Source organism: Anastrepha ludens, chromosome 5 (assembly GCF_028408465.1).
Source record: "Anastrepha ludens isolate Willacy chromosome 5, idAnaLude1.1, whole genome shotgun sequence".
Lineage (NCBI taxonomy): Eukaryota > Metazoa > Arthropoda > Insecta > Diptera > Tephritidae > Anastrepha > Anastrepha ludens.
Genome location: NC_071501.1, coordinates 1,509,691 through 1,532,925, shown reverse-complemented (window position 1 = coordinate 1,532,925; position 23,235 = coordinate 1,509,691). Strand labels below are relative to the sequence as shown.

The following is a 23,235-nucleotide window of genomic DNA, read 5'->3' as shown; positions in this document are numbered from 1 at the left end:
TTTGCAACATCTGAAGTGAGCCCACAAAAGTGGTTAGATTTGGTAGAGCGATTGCCCTAAAAAGAAACGCTTAGGCACTAGGCATTTTGTGAAGCCATGGGGGACTACTAGCAACCAACTCTATAACCTAAAACTAATTAATACTCAAAATACATTTGGTAAAAATTTTCAAATTATTAAAGAAATCCCTCCTGGCCGAGCGATTTACCCACAAAGTCGCGGACAGTATAATTTTCAAATTTCTTCACATTTGGGCCACTTCTTCAAAAGTTGTCTCCAGGAGTGCTCAATTAAGCAGCGGGTGGGTAGAGATATCGCGGGTTGAGCATTTAATGTCGAGTGATGGTGCCGAGCTACTTAACAATCGTATAAAATTTTACTAATTAGTAATTTGCAAAATTTTAACGGAATGTTTGCCGTCTTTTCCGTGATAACTTAGATTTTGTCAAACAGAGAACTTATTGCAAACTAAACCATGAAAAGATGAAAAATAGCAAACGTGCACGCAAAGACAAGTGAATAACGGATAACGATACTCAAAAAAAAGAAGGAGAAACATGTATATTCCTTTTGAACATTGCTCTGTATTATAAAGTGGCGAGTACATTTAAAAATTTGTAAGCGTAGGCTTTTGACGTCGTTTCGAAAAAGATGCTTTTTCTGTACTCAAGCGAGTACAATGGGATCAAATGGGTTAATATACAAACGAAATGTCTGAGCCAATTATTAAGAGATCGCCACTATTTCACAGCCATTTTTGTGATCAGCGCCGCTTTATCGAAAGATTTAATGACCGTCCTGAAAATGTAGACTTCTTGTTATGAAGTTCACTGCATCCCACTGTAGCAATGATGTGGTTTTTCAAATAGCCGCTAGCTCAGCTTGAAACATGCTAGAGTAGTCAGGCAGGCGAAAACAGAATGACAAGCCTAAGTGCTCCGAACATACGTTGCCTTTGATCTTACCATCGAGCATCCTTTGTACATCATTACTAATTTTCAATTATTCCACGTTTCCTCGACAGTCGTTTCTAGGTTACCGGAACGACCTGGGTTTATACCTGGTCTATCGTTCGTGGTATTACACCAAAATATATAGAAATGGGTTGCTCCTTCAGCAGAAAATGTATGCTAATCTTATGCGCAGTTGCCAACTGATTTCGAATCACTAGAATGCGATTTTTGTGTTGGGCAACAATATTTTCTATTTTACATACACAGGTGCAGCGATACTCATGCCTTGACAGTAGTGACATTTCTACGATGCATTCAGTGATGTTATTTAAGTTATTTAAGTATATCATTGAAAGGGCGCATTAGGCAAGGCAGTAAAATCTTTAGTTCTCAAAAAGCCTTACTTCACATTGCGGTCTAGTCCAAATCCTTATAAGATCAGGTAATTAACTAAGAACTTAAGGTTTTTGATGGAGGTTTAATAATTTAAAGATTTTATTTCGTAATCCTCGAGTTATAAAAGCTTAAGACTTAACTTAAAGACTGCTACAATTGGGTTTAACCCTTTTGATCCTGATCTTAAGAACAAGTGATTTACCGAAATTTTAAAATTTTTAGTTTCATCCAACGTCAGTTAATTGGGAGTCGCGCAGTATTACATTAGCAAAAAGTTAATACAGAAGGAAAATAAGGTGCATTCTATTCGCCACTACTCTACTCGCTCTCTTTGGGCTCTGCTCCCTTCACGAAAAATATACATGTGAAAGCAACAAAAAAGTTTCACCGCTAGTGAGTATGGGTGTACCTCAGAAAACTGGTATAACTCACTATTTTCAATGCTGCTAACTCTCTTTCAAGAGAGTTTCAGTACATGCATTCATACTGGCTTTTTGTTACTTCAAAGTGGCGAGTTCTCAATTCCGTTGTTAGTGTTTAGTCTAAAGTAAGCAACAGCATTGAGAAGAATGAGAGCACGAAGGGCGTTAACAGAGCAAGAAGTAACGAGTTGCAACAAGTATTTCCCTGTAGGAACGCGGTCTTACTAATACTAATTAAGCGCTTCCTCACAATTTTTGCCAGCTCTTTTCCAATGCTACCAATTATGTTTATTTATACCAGGTGCTTCAAATACTCGCCAACTTACTACTTACTAATGCCTGAGAAATCGAAGCGGCATATATATAAGTCCAGTGCGTATATGACTGATATACAATTTCTCGACCCATCTGATTATAAAGGTTGGTTAGCTTTTAAGGGCCGGTGTTGATTTTGAATAAAATACAATTTTTTTTATAAAATTATTGTCACTTCTCTTTATTATGATAATCTTGGTCTAGCTCAATTACATATAGGATAAAATATTGGCCAAATAGCGGCCGAGGCCTCGGCGGCACACCCCCATCCGATGCTCCAAATTTTCGATGACGCTAAGGCATAATTGAGGTTCTATGCCGTTAATGTGCCGAATTATCTCATCCTTTAGCTCTTGAATTTTTGCTGGCTTATCGACGTACACCTTTTATTTCAAATAACCCCAAAGAAAGAAGTCCAACGGTGTCAAATTACATGATTTTGGCGGCCAATTGACATCGCCGCGACGTGAGATTATTCGGCCATCAAATTTTTCGCGCAAACGAGCTATTTTTTCGTTAGCTGTGTGACAAGTGGCACCGTCTTGTTGAAACCACATATCGTCTACATCCATATCTTCCAATTTGGGCCATAAAAAGTTCGTTATCATCTCACGATAGGGAACACTATTCACAGTAACTGCCTGACCGGCCTCATTTTGGAAAAAATACGGCCCAATGATGCCGGCGGCCCATAAATCGCACCAAACAGTCACTCTTTGTCGGTGCATTGGTTTTTCCGCAATCACTCTTGGATTATCATTCGCCCAACTGCGGCTATTCTGCTTATTGACAAATCCACTGAGGTGAAAATGTGCCTCAACACTGAAGATGATTTTCTTCGAAAATTGGTCATTCACTGTAGCCATTTCCTGCCACCATTCTGACAATTGACGACGCTTGAAATGGTCAAGAGGTTTCAGTTCTTGACTCAATTGCACCTTGTAAGCGTGTAAATGCAAGCCTGTAAGCATAATGTTCATCAATAACGAGCGTGAGAGGTGTAATTGTTGGGCACGACGACGAGTTGAGGTGTACGGCTCTTCAACCATCTATCGCGAACAGCAGCAATATTTTCTGCAGTACGACCTATACGAGCATACACTGGTGTTTCCACATTTCTTGCAGACCCGGTTTGCTCAAACTTTTGCACAATTTTTCCGATTGTACGCACATTTGGACGACTAAATTGACCGAAAAAATCACGAAGTGCGCGATATGCATTTTGAGTTGAACGCCCGTTTTCATAATAAGCCTAAATAACTTTAACGCGCTGCTCGATTGTGTGTCTTTCCATGGTTGAAATTGAGTTAGTCTGGAATTAAAAAATGTTAAATGAAATGTAGAAAAAAATTGACGTTTAGGTGTGGTTTACATTCAACATCTGCCCTTAAAATTTAACCACCCTTTATTATATTATTGTACATATTTTGACGGCCCGGTGGAGGCCACAGTGATGAATTAGGCATATTAAAACTGTGTTCGACAGGGTTCCCGAATGACTATCGAATAAAGAAGTGAATTGAATTTGAAGAGGTCGAGCCAAGGAGCGCCAGGAGATTTGGTGGCTCCTAAAACACTCAGGCTAAAAAGCCCATTGTATTTAAAGCTCTGGAAAGGGGGTAGATAGTTAAGGAGGGAGGGAGAAAAGTATCAGAGAAAGAGATAGGAAAGAATAGAGACAGAGATAGAGATAGTTAGTCCTGTGAGAATTTTCCAGATTCTTTGGCGAATCTGTAAATATCCTCCAGTTTTAGAGAACGAATATTACTCATTCCCATGACATCGGAACCCAATACCCGTAGTCGCGCTCTAGCAAAGGCAGGACACTCACAGAGAAAGTGCTCAGTGCTATCCGCCTCCTCCAAGCAGGACAGGCATACCGGGTCCTCGATGATTCCAATGGTGGTCATATGCTGACCCCATGGGTTGTGTCCTATAATGATGCCGACCATCAACCGAATGTCTTTCCTTCTAAGTTTTAGTAGAAAGTTTGACAGTTTTCTGTTCGGACTTGTCACAAAACACTTTGCAGTTCTGCAGCGTTCTAGACCGGACCATCGCTCTTTATGTAGATTGCCTACATAATCGTTGATCCAATTCTTGATTCCTGCGGGACTGATTCCGATTATTGGCTCTGGCCCCTGTGGGGGCACCGCTGATCCACGGTTGGCCAATTCGTCGGCAATTTCGTTTCCTTGAACACCGGAGTGTCCCGGAACCCATATAAGTAAAAGCCTGTTTTGTCTTGCGACAGAATTAAGCTTCTTCTTACATTCTTGAACAATCTTCGAGGTTTGCTTCGCGTTCTCCAGGGCCTTCAATGCAGCCTGACTGTCACTGAAGACTCCAATCTGTTTCCCGCTCCATCTCCTCTCGATTATCCATTCGGCTACTTTTAGGATGGCAAAAACTTCTGTTTGAAAAACAGTTGACATTCCCCCCATAGCATAGTGATACTTATTACTATCGTTTAAGTACCATCCGGCTCCAGACCCTATTTCAGTCTTGGACCCATCGATAAAGAAAATATCCGTCAAACCTCCCTGCATGCATTCTGGATTGCTCCATTGCTCACGCAATGGAAATCTGACATCAAATTTCCTTCCGAACGAAACTGTGGGTATCAGGTCATCTTTAGGTGCCAAAAACAGTGGATACTGCTCCGACAGCAACTTAAAGATTTCTCTGTGTCCCGAAGTTCCATCTTCGTGCCAGAAACCATATTTATGGAGTCTACACATTGCTTTTATTGCTTCCTGTTGTATCTTAAGATCCAGGGGGAGCAAATTAAGCATAGCATTTAGGGCATCACCAGAGGTTGTACTCATGGCACCCGTGATGCATAAACATACACTTCTTTGCAGCCTGTATAGTTCCCGGATTGTGGACTTAACCATGCTCCGTCGCCACCAGACCACAGAAGCGTAAGTGATGATTGGTCTGATAAGTGCCGTGTATATCCATAGGACCACAGCAGGTTTCAGACCCCAAGTTTTGCCAAAGGCTCTACGGCATTGCTGAAAAATCTTAAATGCACGATTCACCTTCAGTGAATAAAGAAGTAATCAGAAGAAGGTCTAAAACATCCGGCACTGCAATTTTTCAATCCATACGTAACAAGTTTCAATCAGTATTTTCATTTGGAACTGGGCTCGAACTTACTAATTTAACTTATTTGTAATAAAATTAAAGCGACTACGTAGGAAACCACCACACTGCGCCATAATTGGCATATGAACAGCGTTTTCTCAATAAGTATACACCAAGCTGTCATCAAGTGGGTGTGGCTACTTACGAACACAATACATACACAGAATATTTACACGAAAACACACACTTCAACAATATCTCCATGTTATTCAGCAGCATTAATGTTTAAGTGTTTCTGCCACATTTAACATTGATTCGGTCGAAGTAGATTATAACGAAGGTAAAATAATGAAATAAAATATAATAAAATGATAAAATTGCAGTTATTAAGTTTTATGTCTTTTCCATTGTGGCGAAGTTAAATAAATATTTAAAGCATTAATTTGCCTCGTTGTAAAAAGTATTAAATGCGATGCTGTTAATTTGTTGAAAAGTATGTGCACACATACAAATGCACGAAAATAATATAAATCACACTTGCATTGTTCAATTGATTTTTCCTTTCGCCATATTCGTTATTTTTGTTATTCGTGCTTTTATTATAAATATTTTGGCGATTGCTTCCATGCTTAAACATTTCATTTATTTAAGTACCGTCATTAAATTCGAGAGTGTGCAAAAGCAGCAATATATGCTCGTACATATATACCTACACCCACACATAGCTACTATCGTAGAACTTCACGCCCGCATTGATTATTGACATTCGCATTATACGGAGACAAGACACGGCGTTCAAATATTCCTTTGCGTTAGCTTTTGTTTTTACGGTAGTTGTCTGGATGCTGACGTTGGTGTAAGCACCACTGAATCGTGAACTTAATGAGGCGTTCATAGGTAATAATATCATAGGTTTATATGCACGTGCACATGTACATTAGGGATTTTAGTTTTACAAACGACGAAATTTTCTTATGACTCTCAGAGATTTAGGATAATTTACATATACTTGTATATATTATCATTTGGGTAACTTTTGATTAAATTTGTTTTGACGTGATGCCCAAAGCTTAGATGTTTTCGAGATATTCGATTTCAAAGATTATTTAAAAAATATTTTTTTCGGTTTCTACGTCTATTTTTTTTAATTTTAATTCAAATGATCGTTTCAGTTTTTATGTTAGATCGCATATCAATAAATAAAACTGATAAACAAAACTTGAACCAAGTCCTAACAATTCAAAATTATTGTTTGAAGAAGTTGTGAATTAACGATTCTTCAATAAGTTCATATTATAAAAACAAAAAAAAAAAAATGGATGGGAATGGATAGGATTCTGCAAATTACTTCAAAATCTAGTATGTCCTTTTAGGCATCTCAATGTTTAAATTACGAGAGTAGCTTGAAAAGTCCGTGCAAAAATAAAAACCAATAAATTTTTTGGGAGAGAAAGGTTTACTTTTATTTCTCGGCATAGTCTCCGTTTAGCCATATCTATTTCATTCTAATTGATTAAAAAAAAAAATAAATAATTGGCGCGAACACTTCTGTTAGGTGTTTGGCCGAGCTCCTCCTCCTATTTGTGGTGTGAGTCTTGATGTTGTTCCACAAATGGAGGGACCTACAGTTTCAAGCCGACTCCGAACGGCAGATATTTTTATTAGGAGCTTTTTCATGGCAGAAATACACTCGGAGGTTTGCAATTGCCTGCCGAGGGGCGACCGCTTTTAGAAAAATGTTTTTATTAATTTTGCTTTCACCGAGAGTCGAACCAACGACCTCTCTGTGAATTCCGAATGGTAATCACACACCAACCCATTCGGCTGCGGCGGCCGCCAAATTTGTTGATACCTCCCGAATAATAGGATTTATCCAAATCTTAAAAACAGTCATTCGCATCTGCAATCATTTTCGCGCTAGCCATTTCTTGAAATTGGGGAACAAATAGTAGTCCGAAGGATCCAGGAGAGCGAAGTCTGGGGAATTGGGGGAGCTGAAATCTTACTTTCATTAGTTTTGCTACCAAAATTCGATTCAAAAGAATCCCAAATACAAAGAAATATACCGATCTGGCAAACACTTGGAGTGTGTCCTTTTAGCTAAACATAACCTCGATACGCGCCGGTAGTGCCATCTCTCTGACTTTGCAGGATCTTCAAGTAGGTAACCCTTAGTGGATTGCGGACTGCACCAGTTGAGGCTAAAAGCAAAAATCTTAACAAACTTTTGGGTGCATTGTAATTAATTTTCGATAATAGTGTCGGTTCTTGCTACTAATTCTCTTTATTTCCTTCAACTTACTTCTCACGACGCTAGCTCTTAGATGCTACCTCTTTTCCTTGACACTGTCAAGTATTTTAATTAAATTATATAAGACAAGAAAAAAACCTTGAACAAATATTAAAAAAAGGCGAACGTTCGAGAAAAACAAAAATTGTTTTCTAAAATAATCTATAAAATCGAATACCTTGAAAGTGGCTCAGTTTTGGACAACAGGTTCTGCAAAATGAATCAAAAATTACCTAATTAATAATGGCATTAAGTATCTAGGAAAGACTTTGCCGTAAGTGGTTGCCCATGTTTTGGGTAGTGAATACTATTTCATAAGTTTGTAAAGCTTTTTTATTTCAGATATTTTAAGAAGTGCACGACTTATTTTTGATTTAACTCTGAAATAGTAAAACGTGAAGGCTTTTTCCAATAACAGGTGTTATTGTGATTTATGAGTAACGATTTTTTATGGCCAGAATTGGATGGTGTTGATCTGGACAACGATTATTTTCAATAAGACGGCGCTACGTGGCCACCGAGATCTTGTGATTTAACACCTTGCGAATTTTTTCTTTGTAGCCACGTGAAAGAGAAGGTCTAGGTCAACAGCTCAGGGTCGATTCAAGACCTCAAAGATGTAATGAAATGAACATCCGATCGTTTATATTAAAAAATAACATTTTTCTTTGAATATCAAAATAACACCTCTTATGAAAAAACCCGATATTCTAAGCACTATTTGATGAGCAACTCATTGCCGTTCAAAATTCATTGATCGCATATGATTGCGAAAAATGCCATATTTCCTTCGTAGGGCTATGATTTTAAAATGGTTTTTTTTTGCGTTTATTTGTTAATTTTAAAAAGCTGAGATTAGAAGAGCAAACAAGACCTGCAAAAATTCTATATGTCATTTCTATGCTGAACAAAATGAAGCACCCTACTGCACATTCACAGAGGATGTTAATTACGCCTCACATATCTTCCAAAAACATTCGAAATGCATTCAAGGACAAATTTACAACTTAAGCTGCGTGATTGTGAGCCATAAGTACCTATATATAGTATATAAGTTTATAGATCGTATTGTAAACATAACATTACGTCTACGTGTATATATGTATACTCACATAAATTTATGTTTACATCAAGTTTATATGTGTGTATGTGTTTATGACAATAACTACGTTGGCTACTCATAATGGGATAATTGAACTCATTAATTAATTATTACGTATTCAGCGATCCGCGAGCAGGTAATATCGAAGGATTACCATGTAAAAGGAGTAATCGTTCCACCAAAGTGGCTGCGCTGTTGCTTTATGCTTCAAGAAGGCTTAATAAATTATGCGTTTGTGGTTATCAAATAATTTATTAGCTAAAATCTTCGACTTCCTTCAAGTCAGAGAGTAATATATTTTTAAGCGTACTAGAAGTATAGGAAACTATTACTTGATAGAAGGATTTTTATTGCTCCTGAAAATATTTGATTTACTAATTAATTTATCAGGGTTATTTTATTTGAAAATTCGTGTGTATGCTTTTAAACAACGCTATTTTGCTAGTTTGCAAGAAGGGAAAAAAAAAATCTTAAGTCAAATATTAAGCTAAAGAATTTTTCAATTTTGATTAGTTTTGAATGAACCAGTACTAAATAATCATAGTTGATGCACAGCAATACTAGTAAGAGGAGTCCAAAACTTATTTCTTTTTATTTTAAGTTTACATTATAATTTTCTATTACAGCCGAATGCTTCTACTGCTAGTGCTACGCTTGCTTTAGCTGCCTATTGAAAATAAAATTAAAAAACACTACTTTTTATGCCTCTGCTCCTAATATCCTAAATAAACTCTGTCCGGTGACTTCATTTCAAAAGTACCTCTTAGCGATTCGTTTCATTAGAGTTTTTGTTATTTGTGTATAAAACAATGCCATATTAAATATAACAAAAAGTGATGGTTTACTGCGATATGCTCTTCGATTTCCATAAAATTTTGCTCAGGAGTATTTGCTAGATCACTTTTTATTTGGATACCAAACCAGGTTACCTACATAAATAGAATTGAACGGATTCAGAAAATATTTATTAGCTCTGTCTTGTCGGCCTTAAAATTCACAGAACCTATTCTGGCATTTAATTCGAGATGTCTGCGCTTACATCTAAAATATTTTAATTGCAGAAGGCATTTTTGTCTGGCTTATTTGTGGTTGATATTTTAGAAGACCAAGTGGACAGTACTCCGCAAGTGTTCAGAATAAGCCTCAATATTGGTTCTCACTGTCGTTGGCACGTATACATATTTGCACGTGGACGATGACAATATCCGATGAAGCGACGCTTGGAGTGTTTGAGAGAAATATTCTGCGTAAGATTTTTGGACTTTTGCACGTTGGCAACGGCGAATATCGCAGGCGACATAGACATAGCGCAGCGAATAAAGATCCAGCGGCTACGTTGGCTGGGCCATATCGTCCGAATGGATACAAACGCTCCGCTGAAAGTATTCGATGCGGTACCAGCTGGTGGCAGCAGAGGAAGAGGAAGGCCTCCTTGCGTTGGGAAGATCAGGTGGAGAATGACTTGACTTCACTTGGAGTGCCCATTTGGCGTCGGTTAGCATGAAAAAGAAACAACTGACACGCTTTGTTAAACTCGACCAATATCGCGTAAGCGGTTATCGCGCCAATTATACCATATCCTCCTAAAAAAACTCTCACTGCATTGGCAAAAATAAAAAATTAGAAGTTAGTCTTAAAACAATTCTCCCTACTCGAGCGCATTTCTTTGAACACTTCCGTGTGTATAAATTTCAAATTTATTTATACTATGAAGAGCGAACGAAAGAAAAAGTTATGTAGTAATTCACGCACAGGTTGAAAAATGGCGCACACATAGTAAATAAATATATTTTCGGAAATATAGAAGCCCTTTAAACGTTCATGAGTGTCTCTTCACCAGCACTCACATCTGAAAGTAAAATACTATATGCCAGCATGCATACGTTTAGGTGGAATGATTGCAATTTCTATCGATGCTGGCATGTAATATACAACTATCATTATAAAATTCACAAACGTTCTTATTTATATCCATACCAACAATTATATTTACATACCTCCACATTCAGTCCGGCGGCCATGGGGAAAACTTTCATTGCCGGATTTTCCTTTGGCGTATAACGATAAAACTCTCGACGTCCTTTATACCATTTCACCGAATAGAGAGTATCGTTTTCCATATCGTAATTGCATATGAGCAATGCATTGCTGCCACGTTTTACCGCTTGTGGTATTGTAACCGAAACATCCTTGAGTCCAGCAATGAAATCTGCAAATAAGAAGGGTGGGGTATAAATGAATGCTGGCAAAGTGAATGGGTAAAAAATTTAACCACGAACAGTATGAAAACTTGCAGCTCGGAAACGCATATGTATGTATGTATGTGTATGTTTTTCGCATTCTGTTTGATTTTTTTCGCAAAAAATTTTAATGCTGAGCAAAAAACCTCAGATGCCACACCTGCTGGCTGGCCGGCTGGTTTGCTGGTTGGCGGACTGACTACCCCTCCTAAGGGAGCAGACACAAAAAGTAGCAGTGAAAAATAGTTGCACTTTTCTTCACTTTAAATTTCTCAAATCAGCAGGGGTGGTGGCGGCAGTGAGCGCAGCAGCTTAAAGGCGTAAATTTGTTTTAAATTTGTGTTACCTGGGCGAGCATGCCGGATGCCGCAAGTAAAAAGTTACGTATACGCCACACTACCTGAGCACTGCTACCCTGTACGTGTCAAGCATTTAGTAAGCGCTTCGCAGTGAGCATTAGCTTCAACTATATCCCTATATCCACATTTATGCGCACACACACATACACACACTCACTGCCACTTAGTAACATGCATATACATAATTACGCACAAATTTATCGTAACCTGCATTTTCTGCTACTTTTATTACTGTTTTCATTTCATATCCCTTTGGCGTATCGCATTTAGCTTTGATCAGAAATTACGAGTTGATTGCCATGTCGAAGTTTTGACCACCCATTGTGGTTTGTAAGCCACAGCAAAGATGTTGTAAAAGTGTATTCGTACTTGGAGCAGTTGGCGCTACAATGGAATGGAGTGGGAGGGGCGAATATTGAACTGAAGAAAGCCCAGCCGAAGCGTGGTATGGTGGGTGAGACATTTTAATGTCAGATATCGCAGCATGTGTGCGTCCATGCACACATACGTGAAAACTTGTTGGCACATCACTTGATGGAAAAAGTTTTGTGCACAAAAGTGAATACAACATCATTCACTGCAACAATTTTGAGGCTAAAATTTGAGGGTAAAATTGTTGCAATGTGAGATACTTCTTACCGTTTGCGGTATTTATAAAAGTTTTTGTAAAAGTTGAAGTTTTTCGAAAATACTTTTGCATTTCATGTTGATCGGTTGATAGATTGGTCAATAACACAAGCATAAATGGCGACTTAAAAGTGTTGACAATGAGTGTAAATTTTGAGCACTCGGTTAGCATTTGCCTTGTAGAGAAGTTTTGTAAGCAGTTTTTGTAGTTGAACTGTTTTTCTAAGTAGGATTACAGACGACATTAGACTATATTGTATATATACGCGAACATGGTATAAGGAAACTGGAAAGGCATAAAAAATATTACCTACTTTGGTAAGCTACCACAGTTTTCACATTTGACAGCAGATTGCTGACCTCGTCACAAGTTGTTGGCAGTGGAACATCATTTTTTTCACAGAAGAGATTATACAACTGTTAGCAGTGTGAGTTTTACTTTTTTTAAAGCATTGAGGGTATTTAATACCAAATTTGCTTGAACTTAAACGGCTTCTGCATATGCAAAATACAAAGAGCTCTAGATCGTGTCTTTACTGACAGTCTACGGTAGTTAAGTTTCGGTGAACCCCTTAATGTATATCAAGTTTTAATATTCACCATTTCAAAATATTTAGCTCAACTGTGAAGGATACGAGCTACAAGAAACCATTGACTTCTGTTGTTTTTTGTTTTTTTTTTTTGTAATTTACTGAAGCCAAAGAATAATAATCTTATATAGTTGAATTACAAAATTAGGTCTATGTAAGTAAACTTGAATATGGAGTTCAATAGTACATACAGAGAATTTTTTCCTTGTAACCGAAGAAGGCACTACAAATTCGAGATCTTATTAAAAGCACAAATTGCACCTTCAATAGCGGCACTACGTGTAATTGATTTGATTAAGATAAAAAAGAAGAGCATAACGAAGAGTTCTTGGACGTGCAAGAAAATCAATAATTTAAGCTGTGTGGAGAGTTAAGAGTAGGAGTAGGCTAAGAGTTTTTTAACTCATTTATTCTCTCGGGTATGGAAAAACTTGTTTTTATTTGTTGTAAGCTTTATTAATAAGAACAACAGTAAAATACAATTTAAGAATTGAATCGCTCAAAAAATAAAAAGTTGGTTTAAGTTAAGGTTCAGTATGTTAATTTCCTTTTTGTGCATTTTGGGTACTTCTTATAAAACGAGGTTCTTTTGCACGTTTCGAAGCTATTTTACGTATGGTGCAACATTTGACAAAATGTCGAGTAATATTTCTTTGAAACTCCAACTAATTCATTTTGGATTCGTTGTAGCAAAAAAAACTTCCACCATTGGTGAAGTCGGGATATGATCATGCATGCTTTTATTTTGGTCATATATCAAAATGGGTTGTGATATTTTTGCTCTTTTTTTTATGTGGTGCTCGTTTTCATGTGCCCTGTAATAGCGCTGTTCATGGAAATATTATTTAGCCAGCAAGAGTTCGCTGGTTAATCGTTGTCTTCGCAAGATTATGCGCATATATTGGCCCCAGATTATTAGTAACGCTGATCTCTGGATCGTGACCAAGCAAACACCAGTCCACATAGAAATTCAACGCCGTAAGTGGAAATGGATCGGTCACACGTTGAGAAATCCCCACGATGACATAACAAGAACAGCACTTGATTGGAACCCCCAAGGCAGCCGCAGACGTGGGGGACCAGCCAATACGTGGAAGCGTCAGGTCGACGCAGAAGCAAGAAAAGCAGGCCGTGCATGGAACGCAATTAAATGTTAGCCTTAGATGAAATTAATTATAATTTGTTTATTCAGGCCCTATGCTCCATCTAGGAGCCTCGGGAATATATATATATATATAAGAGTTCACTAAAGCCCCGTATTTTTGGAGACGTTTTTTATCCAAGTTCTCATTGCTGGGTGGTTTTATAGCAATATCTGTAGATGATAATCCTTCATTGCTTCCAGCGGAGTTAATTTGAAAAATTAGTGTTTCATATTCCACAATATTTGCATATTTGCGGTTGATAGTGGTTCAAAATCTATGCTATCAATAATTTATCCAATAAACTGTTTTAAATACGTATACACTTTTATATTCCCATTGTACTGAAACACTTAGTTACTCTTGTTTTCTAACAAAATTACCTTCCCTTGTTCCGAAATATTTATATCTCTTATTCATATACCTTTGCAAGTAGTTATTTTCTGCATTTGTTTTCTAATTCATAACTTTTTAAGGCAAGCAAATTTTCATCATCAGTGAAAATTTGAAATAATCTCTCAATAAACTAATCATTTATAAACATAGCAACATGAAAAAGGGTTGCTACAAGCATTTACGGATTTTGACATTCTAGTGAACAAAAGTAAAAACAGAATATAGTACATGGCTTTGTTCGTGGTTTTTCTCGGCTGATGCCACCTGCACCACATCTACTCATTCTTTCACAAGAGGTCTCACTGCATGTAGTAAAAGTGATGAATGTTTTTTTCTACATTTCCTTAGCAAGCCATTAAGGTACCACTTAAGTAGAAAAAAAGAACAAGCTTCCAGAAAATTGTATGCTATGGATGCCATATAGCATCGAATGCAGTAGCCAAGTAATATGGTAATACAGACGTCAAAAATGAGGCGCATTCTGGTAGGCCATTTGTCCAAAATGTTGAAGGAAATCGCCAAGTCAGGCTCACATGACAGCACTTTTTTGATTACCAAAGAATTAAAAACTAGTTACAAAGCGGTTTATGACCGGATAATCATTACAAGAGATTGGATTTTTATGCAAATTGAATACTTTATTATGATGAGTTTCAACCTAGGTGCGAACTTCATGTGATGTTAAACAAAATATGCACTTGCATAAGAATCCGATCTCTAATCATTACTATAAGAATTTAGTGTTTAAAATAAAGCGAGAAAGCGTGCAAAGCTGCTTACTTTACTAAATTTATACGTTTAGAAATAAAATTCTAACTAGTTTTGAAAAATTAGTACTCTGTGTATTCGCAGCAAATATTTTTCGGTTCCAGTCAATTCTCTCCCTCTCTCTGTCTCTTATTTGCACATCCTTTTGCAGCATCTCAATTATCTATGTGAGTGTATCACGCGATCCCCTTAAAATAAGTTAACGGACATTTCCTCTCACCCCTGCTGCCCCTTGGCCAACGCAATCCATTTGAATTTGTGTGTGTTGACCTGCCTGTGCTATCAAACCAAACCACAAGCCCACACCTTAAACCGGAACTAAATTGTCGACAAAAAGGAAAAAGAGAAAAACGGGGGAAAAGAAAAAAAAAATAAAGAATGGTGTTTGAAATTGTAACGGAAGCCACGAAAAACTAAAAACTTGATAACGAATAATGAATGTTGTATGTGATTATAAATTGATACCTCACTACAGGTGAGGGTCACCATTACAAATACAGCCAGCGTTGCAACAACCAGCTGTAAGTGGACTGCGAAGACTGCAACCACATTGTAAACGCCAGAACACCATTGATATGGTCAACTATAAATTTGTAATACAGTCTGCCCGTCTATTGCTCAGTGTAAATACACTGCCACTCGAATATGCAGACAAATACGAAAACCGTTCTATTACATACAGAGGTTTAATTCCCAAAAATACCCACAGAGTTACAGTTAGCATTTTCCAAAGCCGCTAACAGCCAATGGCAATGTTTTTGGATTTCACTATACTACTCGTACGAGTAAGCTGCCATGTGTGCATGTGTGAGTTTGTGTGGGCTGACCCGCATAAAAGAGAATAACATTTGCAAAGTTTTTCATTTTTAACAAAATCTACAAATGTGTAGGAATGGTGAGCTGAAACAACGATGTACGCATTGGTTGTTAGTTTTACAGAGTTTTGTAAATATTTTTCCTCCAAATAAAACAAAGTTGTGTAAATTACACATTTTTTAATCAAACCGTAGTTTCAAAAAAGAGAGTTAAAAAAAAAAAAAAAAAATTGGCTAGCTGCTCCAGTTTCTCTCATCTAATAACAAAAGTATTCGTGTAGGCTCTTTACGAGGATTTTACCAGCTTAGGATTTACATGTTTGTATAGTAGATATGTATGTATGTTAAATGTATATATGTAAATTTATATCTAATTGCTTTAGGTTTATTTGAAATGCAACTAAAGGTTTGGGCAGGAATAATATTCGATTTAGTAGATTAATCTATCTCTTAGAATCGAGTATTTACAACGAAATATTTAAAGATATTCTTCCTTAAAAGATTTATTTGAGAATAATAAGAGTGTAGTATCATCAAATTGTTTACTTTAAGCATTTGCCATTCTATGGGACAATTTTATTTATATTTTTCGAATAGGGTTGCCTCTTAATACATTTATTTTTCCGTAATACTTTTAAAACATAAGACGAAAAGAGAATTGATTTATTTTGGAAGCATAAAAAGATACCCTTGTAGCCGATTGGGCTAGTGCGTGACTGTCATTTGAAGAGCTGGGGCTTGAAGCCCACTATGGACATGTAACCGCAAATGGTAGAAAGACTTTTATAGAACTTGTCGCCCAAAGGCAGGCATAGCAAAAACTCCGAGTGTATTTCAGATAAAAAAAAGCTCTACAAAAAAGAAAAAAACCTTAACTTGTAAAAATAGCATTTTTGGGAGCGGATGGACAATTGGGGTGTTTCCATTGACAATTGATGTTTTTTTACGAAAAGCTTACTGATTCCCACCATGAGACGCCAACATATGTAGGTAAGCCAAAAAAAATGTCCAAAGTCTTGTTAGGAGTACTGCTAGGAGTAGAATGGTTCGAGGGCTGAGTAAATACTGAGAATAAGGAGTTGGTACTTATATTTTTGAGACTTTAATTTAATACTGAAAGTACTCCAAATTTCTGGACATCAAATCAGGATCTGCAGCGACAGCAAAGCTGCTCTAGAGGTTTAAAATCCATTCGCATCTTTTCATCAGACCAGGTATATTAGTTGAGCTGAATTCCGTTGCAAGCTGAAAAGGCTCGAACACATTCTCATGCCGGGAAACTGTGGTGTTCAAGGCAACAAACTGGCTCACGAACTAGCTAACTACGGTCTATAGTATTGGCGCGGTCTATAACGAGAACACTCAAAGAGCATCAAACATTTCTTAAATAAAACACTTTAGAGTCGATGATGCTATAATATCTAATACATAGAAGCAAAAATATTTTTATATCACACTAAATATCTTCTACTGCACCTTCACCGATCTGAGAAACAAGCGAAACACAATTCTCTATATTTGAGTTCTGAGTTTTAGGGGCTTTGCGGATATCACATTGGACATAGGCAAGCTTGGAGAAAAGCGTATACCAAAGTTTATACTGTGGGAACTGCAAACACCAGGAGCAGGATGAAAGGATCGCTCATCTGCCCCGCATTGCTACTGCTTCGTATTGTCTATAAGTGGTCTTTGGTATCTCAGGCTCCAAGAATATCGCCTCATGAAGTCTTTGAGATTCAACAGAGAGACTGGATGGTTCAAGGCGGAATAGCTTAGCCAAATTTGAATGTATAAATGATTTGTATTCATATTTCTACCTCTTGAAAACATCCATGTATACTGATGCAATTTCATCCAAATTTCATTGCTATCAGATAAAAGATTTCAAAGGGCATACAGAAGAAACTTAGAACTATTTTTTGTAACTATTCAATCTTACAAATATTAAAAGCATAAAATAGCGTAAGACTGTTGGAGTACCATGTGAGTGTGGAAGCGAACCATATTTATAGCGCATTCAACTTGCAGTGTTGTTAATAGAAATGGAAGAGGATAATTTAATAGTCTTATTTATTCAAAAATAGTTACTAAAAAGTATTTGTATCTACAAATTCCATATGAGTAATATCTTTCGATGTTGAGTGGTATGCGCACGATCCATCCACCTCCGTGGTCGAGAAGAAAAAGAAAGAGAGTAGACTGTGCGTGACCGTGGTGAAATAAATTCAGAAGGTGTGGGCAAGATCAGATCGTTAATCGGCTCTCAGAGAATTTGAAAGATTAGTTGATTAGCTGAGGTAACCAGGGTCATTACCGCCGTTTGCTTACTAAAAAACTATGGTGTGTGTTGGTGGTATATGAAAAAATCACCGCAGTCTACACTCATATTGCTTCGTCGCCGTCTGAACAACGACTGATTGACAAGTGTGTGAATATATGTCAAATGATCGTGCGGAATTCGGCTGCCGCATCCCATGTGACGTGGTACAATTATTTCTTCACCATAGTGGATGATCAAACCTGTTAATCTATCATACTTTGTATGAGTCATGGGGAAAATAATTGCGAAGTTGTGCTCCTTAAGAGACTTGGCATGTGTTTACAAAAAATTGAGATTGTTTTGGTGGTATACAATTTTGTTTTTCACCATAGTTAACGAGCAAATCTTGTAAATCTATCATCCTTGTGGTACGAGTGCTTGTTTTCTGCGATGGCGTGGTAGGTAAAGTGGTGAGCCTTCTCTTGGAAAGTGCTCTGCGTTGGTAAGCGCTTGCGGTGTATATAAACGTCGAAATGACGTGGTTGCCACATATTTGAGATTTTAATACTAAAATGAAGCCTTTCAGCGTGACCTTCTCAAGATTATTTATGAGAATAAATCCAAGTGCAATTTGCTTCAGCGCAATATTTCTCATTATTCCTAAAATGTACAAGTAAGTAGCCAGCAGCCCCAAATGTTTTAAATTTCAAAAGCAACTTGGTGGATGTTTATTTAATTCCAAATATAACTTTTCGTTTTCCCTATTTAATGTATTCCCATTTCATATGATTGGCGGGGTAGCGCATGCTGATACCTACATATGTATGTATGTGTACTCATACATAGCTAATGACTGCATTTTCGTTGAATTGCACCCGTCCAACATTTAACTTCATCCATATGTTATTGGCCATCTTGAACGACGTTAACCTTCAACTGTAGTTGTTGTTTGTAAACAATCGTTTAAGGGGTTTTGCGCATTTTACTCCACATGCATGTTGGTATTTATGTGTAGGTAATTTTAAGTTTTTCTTTTTCGCTGGTAAGAATTTTTCGTTTTTTGCTGCTTCGTCGGTCCACATGTTTTGCTGGTATGCACTTCTCAAAATATTTGGTGTACGAATGGTAGTGAATGTGTTTAGTTGCTTGTGCTATTTGTTTGTATTTGTTGGTGGTTATTTGCAGCAAGTTGGTCAGCTCTCGCACTGGTGGCTGGTGGCCAGTTGCGCTTGTGCATCATGTTCAACAAATACAAATGAAAACACACACATGAATGTATGCGATGGCGCAGCTGTGCTGGTTGTTCGGTTGACCCAGAGCTGGCTGGCAGTGGGCGCTTTAGTTGAGCTCTTTATACACTACCCATCCAGTGGGTGTGAGTGTGGGCCAGTGAAAACTTTAGCAATCAACGTTTGTTTAGTATTTTAACGGCGCTTTTATTTATTTTTTATTTACGCTATTATCACTCATTGAATAAAAAAGCACAGCAAAGTAATAAAAAATGCCAAATGCAATAAATGAGAATGCGAATTTGCGGAGGAAAAAGGAAACGAGAGCGGAGAACAGAGTGGGAAGCAACACATATTAGGGTATTTACCTTTGTATTTATTTCTCTCATGCGCAGAACCACAACTGATTGGACGTAAACTTTTATTCAATTTGCTATGCTTTATTATTCAATTTGGTTTGCTCATTTGTTTGTTTGTCTTTTCTATATTTTTTTTGCATTTTGCATACAAATATATATTTAGTTGGGAACGCAATTTTCATTCTCCATCCATTGGTACGAGTGTACACAGCTTTGTATCACAACCACCGCAGGATTGAGTGTTAGCGCTTGCCTTGTCAAGAGTTATTCAAAAGTGTGGGTTACCTCTGCATTCTTCAAATTTGGAAAAAATTACCTGTTGTACCTTTAGCAGCGAAAGAATTCCCAATACATACTGAGAATACTGCTGGAGTGACAAGTCGTTGGCCGGGCATTCCAGTTATTGCCCTAAAGTCAGGCCCGACGATAGGGGGGGGGGGGGGGGGGGGGCGCGTGAGGGGGGTTTTGGGTACTTTTTCCCCCGGGCCCGGAGTTTTCAGAGGGGCCCGGACTCGAGATTATACGTATTTATATGAATTAGACATCATTTGAAAGGGTCCTCATTTGCAATTTTCCCCCGGGGCCCGGATTTTCCCCCGGCCCTGCCTAAAGTAGAACTGATTGATGAAATTCCAAGGTTATTTTATTTCTAAGCAAGTGTGTGACTCCATAAATACACGATCAGTTTGATATAAACTCAGAAATCTTCACCTTAACTTGACAATAATAACTTTCAAAGAATTCCATTATTATTGCTCGGGATGTGCCTATTCAGTAACATAGCTGATGCTGTGAAACTTTTTGTTTTGACTTAAATTTAAATTTGCTTATCACCTGCAGTATACACGAGGATGGTGCAACATTTTTTTTGGTGATGCTACCTTAAACGGTAGGCCAACAAATTAGTTACCTATATTTTTAAGTGGAGATTAAGTAGTATTGGTCTGTTAGTATTTTATATTAAATTTGCAAAAAAACTATAATTTTCCATAGAAATCCAATGCCAATTTTAAAAATTTAAAAAAGTTATTTATTAAATAAATGAATTCAAAATTACACAGGCCAATAAAAAATATGTTTGCTTTTTTCTCTGATTTTTTTGTTTCTAGCTCAGTTTGATGCGCATTTTTCGTATTTAAGTTACAGCTACCCACCCTCTTCTACCAATTTTGTTTTGACTTTTCCATTTTGTTGGGTAATATAAAATAATATTCTACTGATATTTCGAAAATCCTTTGGCCCTAGTACAATAGACGCAGGACTTAGAAAGTCCTGAGGACTCCACGCCATTCATTTTCCAAACTCGTAGCTCTGTTTAACAGTCATTGGACGATTGGCACACACGCGGCACAAAGCTAACTTTACCATTTAACCCCCATTACAGAAGCATTGGCAACCTATCTGAGAAGGAGATATAAATTACATTAATGTTCTCCATTACATCAACAGAAAGCTTCACGCTAAATAGCTGGTGCTTGGCGCATGTGAGCTTCTTTTGTAGTACCGTAAGTCATTTTATTTAAAAATCACTACTCTTACATTTTTGTTTGTTGTTTACTTTTGATAATTTTAGGTATTTTTTGCAACGAAAAGACACAACTTAAGTACCATATTGGTTATCTACAACCAGTTGCTTTTGCAAATTTTTTCTTTTTTTCGGAACTCTTGTGTTTTTTTGACTACCTAATTTGGTTTTCCTTTTAGTTTCGTTTCAAGCGCTACTATTTCTTGTCATCATTTTTAAATACTATTTGCAGCGTTTGTTGTTCTAGTTTTCTATCTAAAGCCCGAATTGTTATTGCTGCCGTAAAGTTGCTTTTTAACTACTTGCAGATTACCAAAATGTATGACCATTTGTATATTTGCTTTTAACCAGAAACTTTGTTTGAAGGTTTTTTATCTTTGTGAATTTTGTTAGGTTTTTTGAAGTTTTTATTTTATTTTTTTAAAACCTACTTTTGCAAAACTGGACTCCAAACTTAGCTGAAAATTAAACATTGAACAACGGATAAAGAAAGCAGAAATCGCTTTATATGCTTGTAAACGTTTGCTAGGAAGAAGATGGGGTCTTTAACCCAAGTATGGGGTGTAGAGCAGATCGCCTCCGCGTGGTGCACCCTGGATAGCGCCAAATGATCTGCGGCCTGAACGGCCTTTCCGACAACCTGAACGGTGACGACCCCTGCTTTCGTCTTTGGACCTTCTCTATTTTCTATACGATTTGGAATCTTTTTAAACCTGTGCTGGTGGTTGCGGCATTCTGCCACCTGAGTATGCTAGGGTGAAACTTAACAGAAATGGCTGGTGGGCTAATGCCGTAACCGCCCCCGTCCCGTTAAAACCCTGGCAGGCCTCGGAGTACGTTCCAAACCCGTCGCCATTTGGTTGGCGGTGTGGGTGCGGTTGAGAGGACTCCCGTCTTCGCGTCCGGTCTGGCTCTGAACGCATGCCTCATGAGGGCATGCGTCAACCCTCGCATGGCCTCCCTGCTGCGGCATAGACAACCATGAGACCTCTAAGGGACGACCACACTTCTACGGGCTTTGGATAGCGGCTTCGAGTGGGGACCCATTTAACATAAACATGAACACCAACGCAACAAACACAACAAAACAAACGACAAAAACCTTGGATGGCAGCGGGAACTCGGAACCGAGTCCTAAAACCATCTCTCGTAGGACAGGAGGGTCGAAATCGCCTCCCCGTAAATTCTCCCGGGGTCTTACCCTGAGGGCTGATGTTCCCAGTGGCAGCAAAATGTCGGAAGCGACTAGCAGAGCAGAACACGAGGGGGACCCTAAGGGGAAGTCGGAACCGACTTCCAGCAAGAACGTGGGGGTCACAAGCGGGAACCCGCTTATGGTAGGTAGGAGGCCGCAGGCGGAACCGACTGCGTCTCCTAATCTAGCAGTACTGGACGGGGTGGCCAGTACCAGCAAGGGGTCCTCCATCAGTTTTCCGGGGGCTTCGGGGTTGCCTCTTCGGGGACCCCCTGTTAAGCCTACACGGCAGAGAGGGCAAAGTAAGCGGTCCTTCTCCGACCTCCGTCTCGCGACCAAAATCCTGGAGCGCTACGGCGACCAAAATGCTTCTCAGCTATCTGAGAAACATTCCCAGACGCTTGAGTGGGCCAGGAAGGTTTTACGGAGGGCGGAAGAGGACAGAGGAAAGGGAGTGAGTGCGCCACAAGGGGATTCGGGGGTAAAAAGACAACGATCCCAGGAGGAGGATGTCCCCCTCGAAAAGAGACCCAGGACTGACGGCGGCATACCCAAATCATTTAGCGAAGTCGCTAAACAGGCAGGCCGTATCACTCTTGGAGTTATGGACAGCGCTAGGGAGGACGGCGCTATCTCAAGGGAGGAATGGAAGAGAGTGGCGTCCGCCATCTCCGCTGTCTTCATGAGGGTAGTAAGGGAAAACCCTGGACCCCCCCCTGCTGTGAGAGTGCCGGATGGCACTACGGCATGTTCAAAAGAATTCTTTGCGCTGACGAACGGTCGGCTAATATGTACAGGGCGGCAGTGGCCTTGGTGGGAGAGGTATGGAAGGGAGCTAAGCTGAAAGCGGTGGATAAAAAGGATCTACCTACCCTCTACCACCGAGGGAATGGAGGAAATCCTCCGCTACTGCAACCCGAAACTCCCCACGCACAACTGGAAGGTGGTTATGGTGGAGAAGACCGAGAGATCATATCGGCAAGCGCTGATTCTGCTGAATGCAGAATCTCTCGGCCCTCTCGCTGAAACAAAAGGGGTTATCAGCTATGGTTTCGAAAAGGTAGTCCTTAAGGTCTACCAAAGCGATGCCAGAGCGGATGCCTCTGCTCATCCGGAGGTGCGGGAGGAAGAAGGGCCCACAGCTGAGGAAGCTCCTGTGGAC

The 23,235-nt window shown here is 38.6% G+C and overlaps 1 protein-coding gene across 1 annotated transcript in view; it reads right to left on the bottom strand.

Moving 5' to 3' along the window:
- Positions 1-23,235, bottom strand: part of LOC128863339 (uncharacterized) — a 106,600-nt gene that overhangs the window by 41,206 nt on the left and 42,159 nt on the right. Inside the window, exon 2 of the mRNA XM_054102458.1 lies at positions 10,566-10,777. Within this exon, the coding sequence (XP_053958433.1) occupies positions 10,566-10,777 (212 nt within the window). The remainder of the gene's footprint in view (positions 1-10,565; positions 10,778-23,235) is intronic.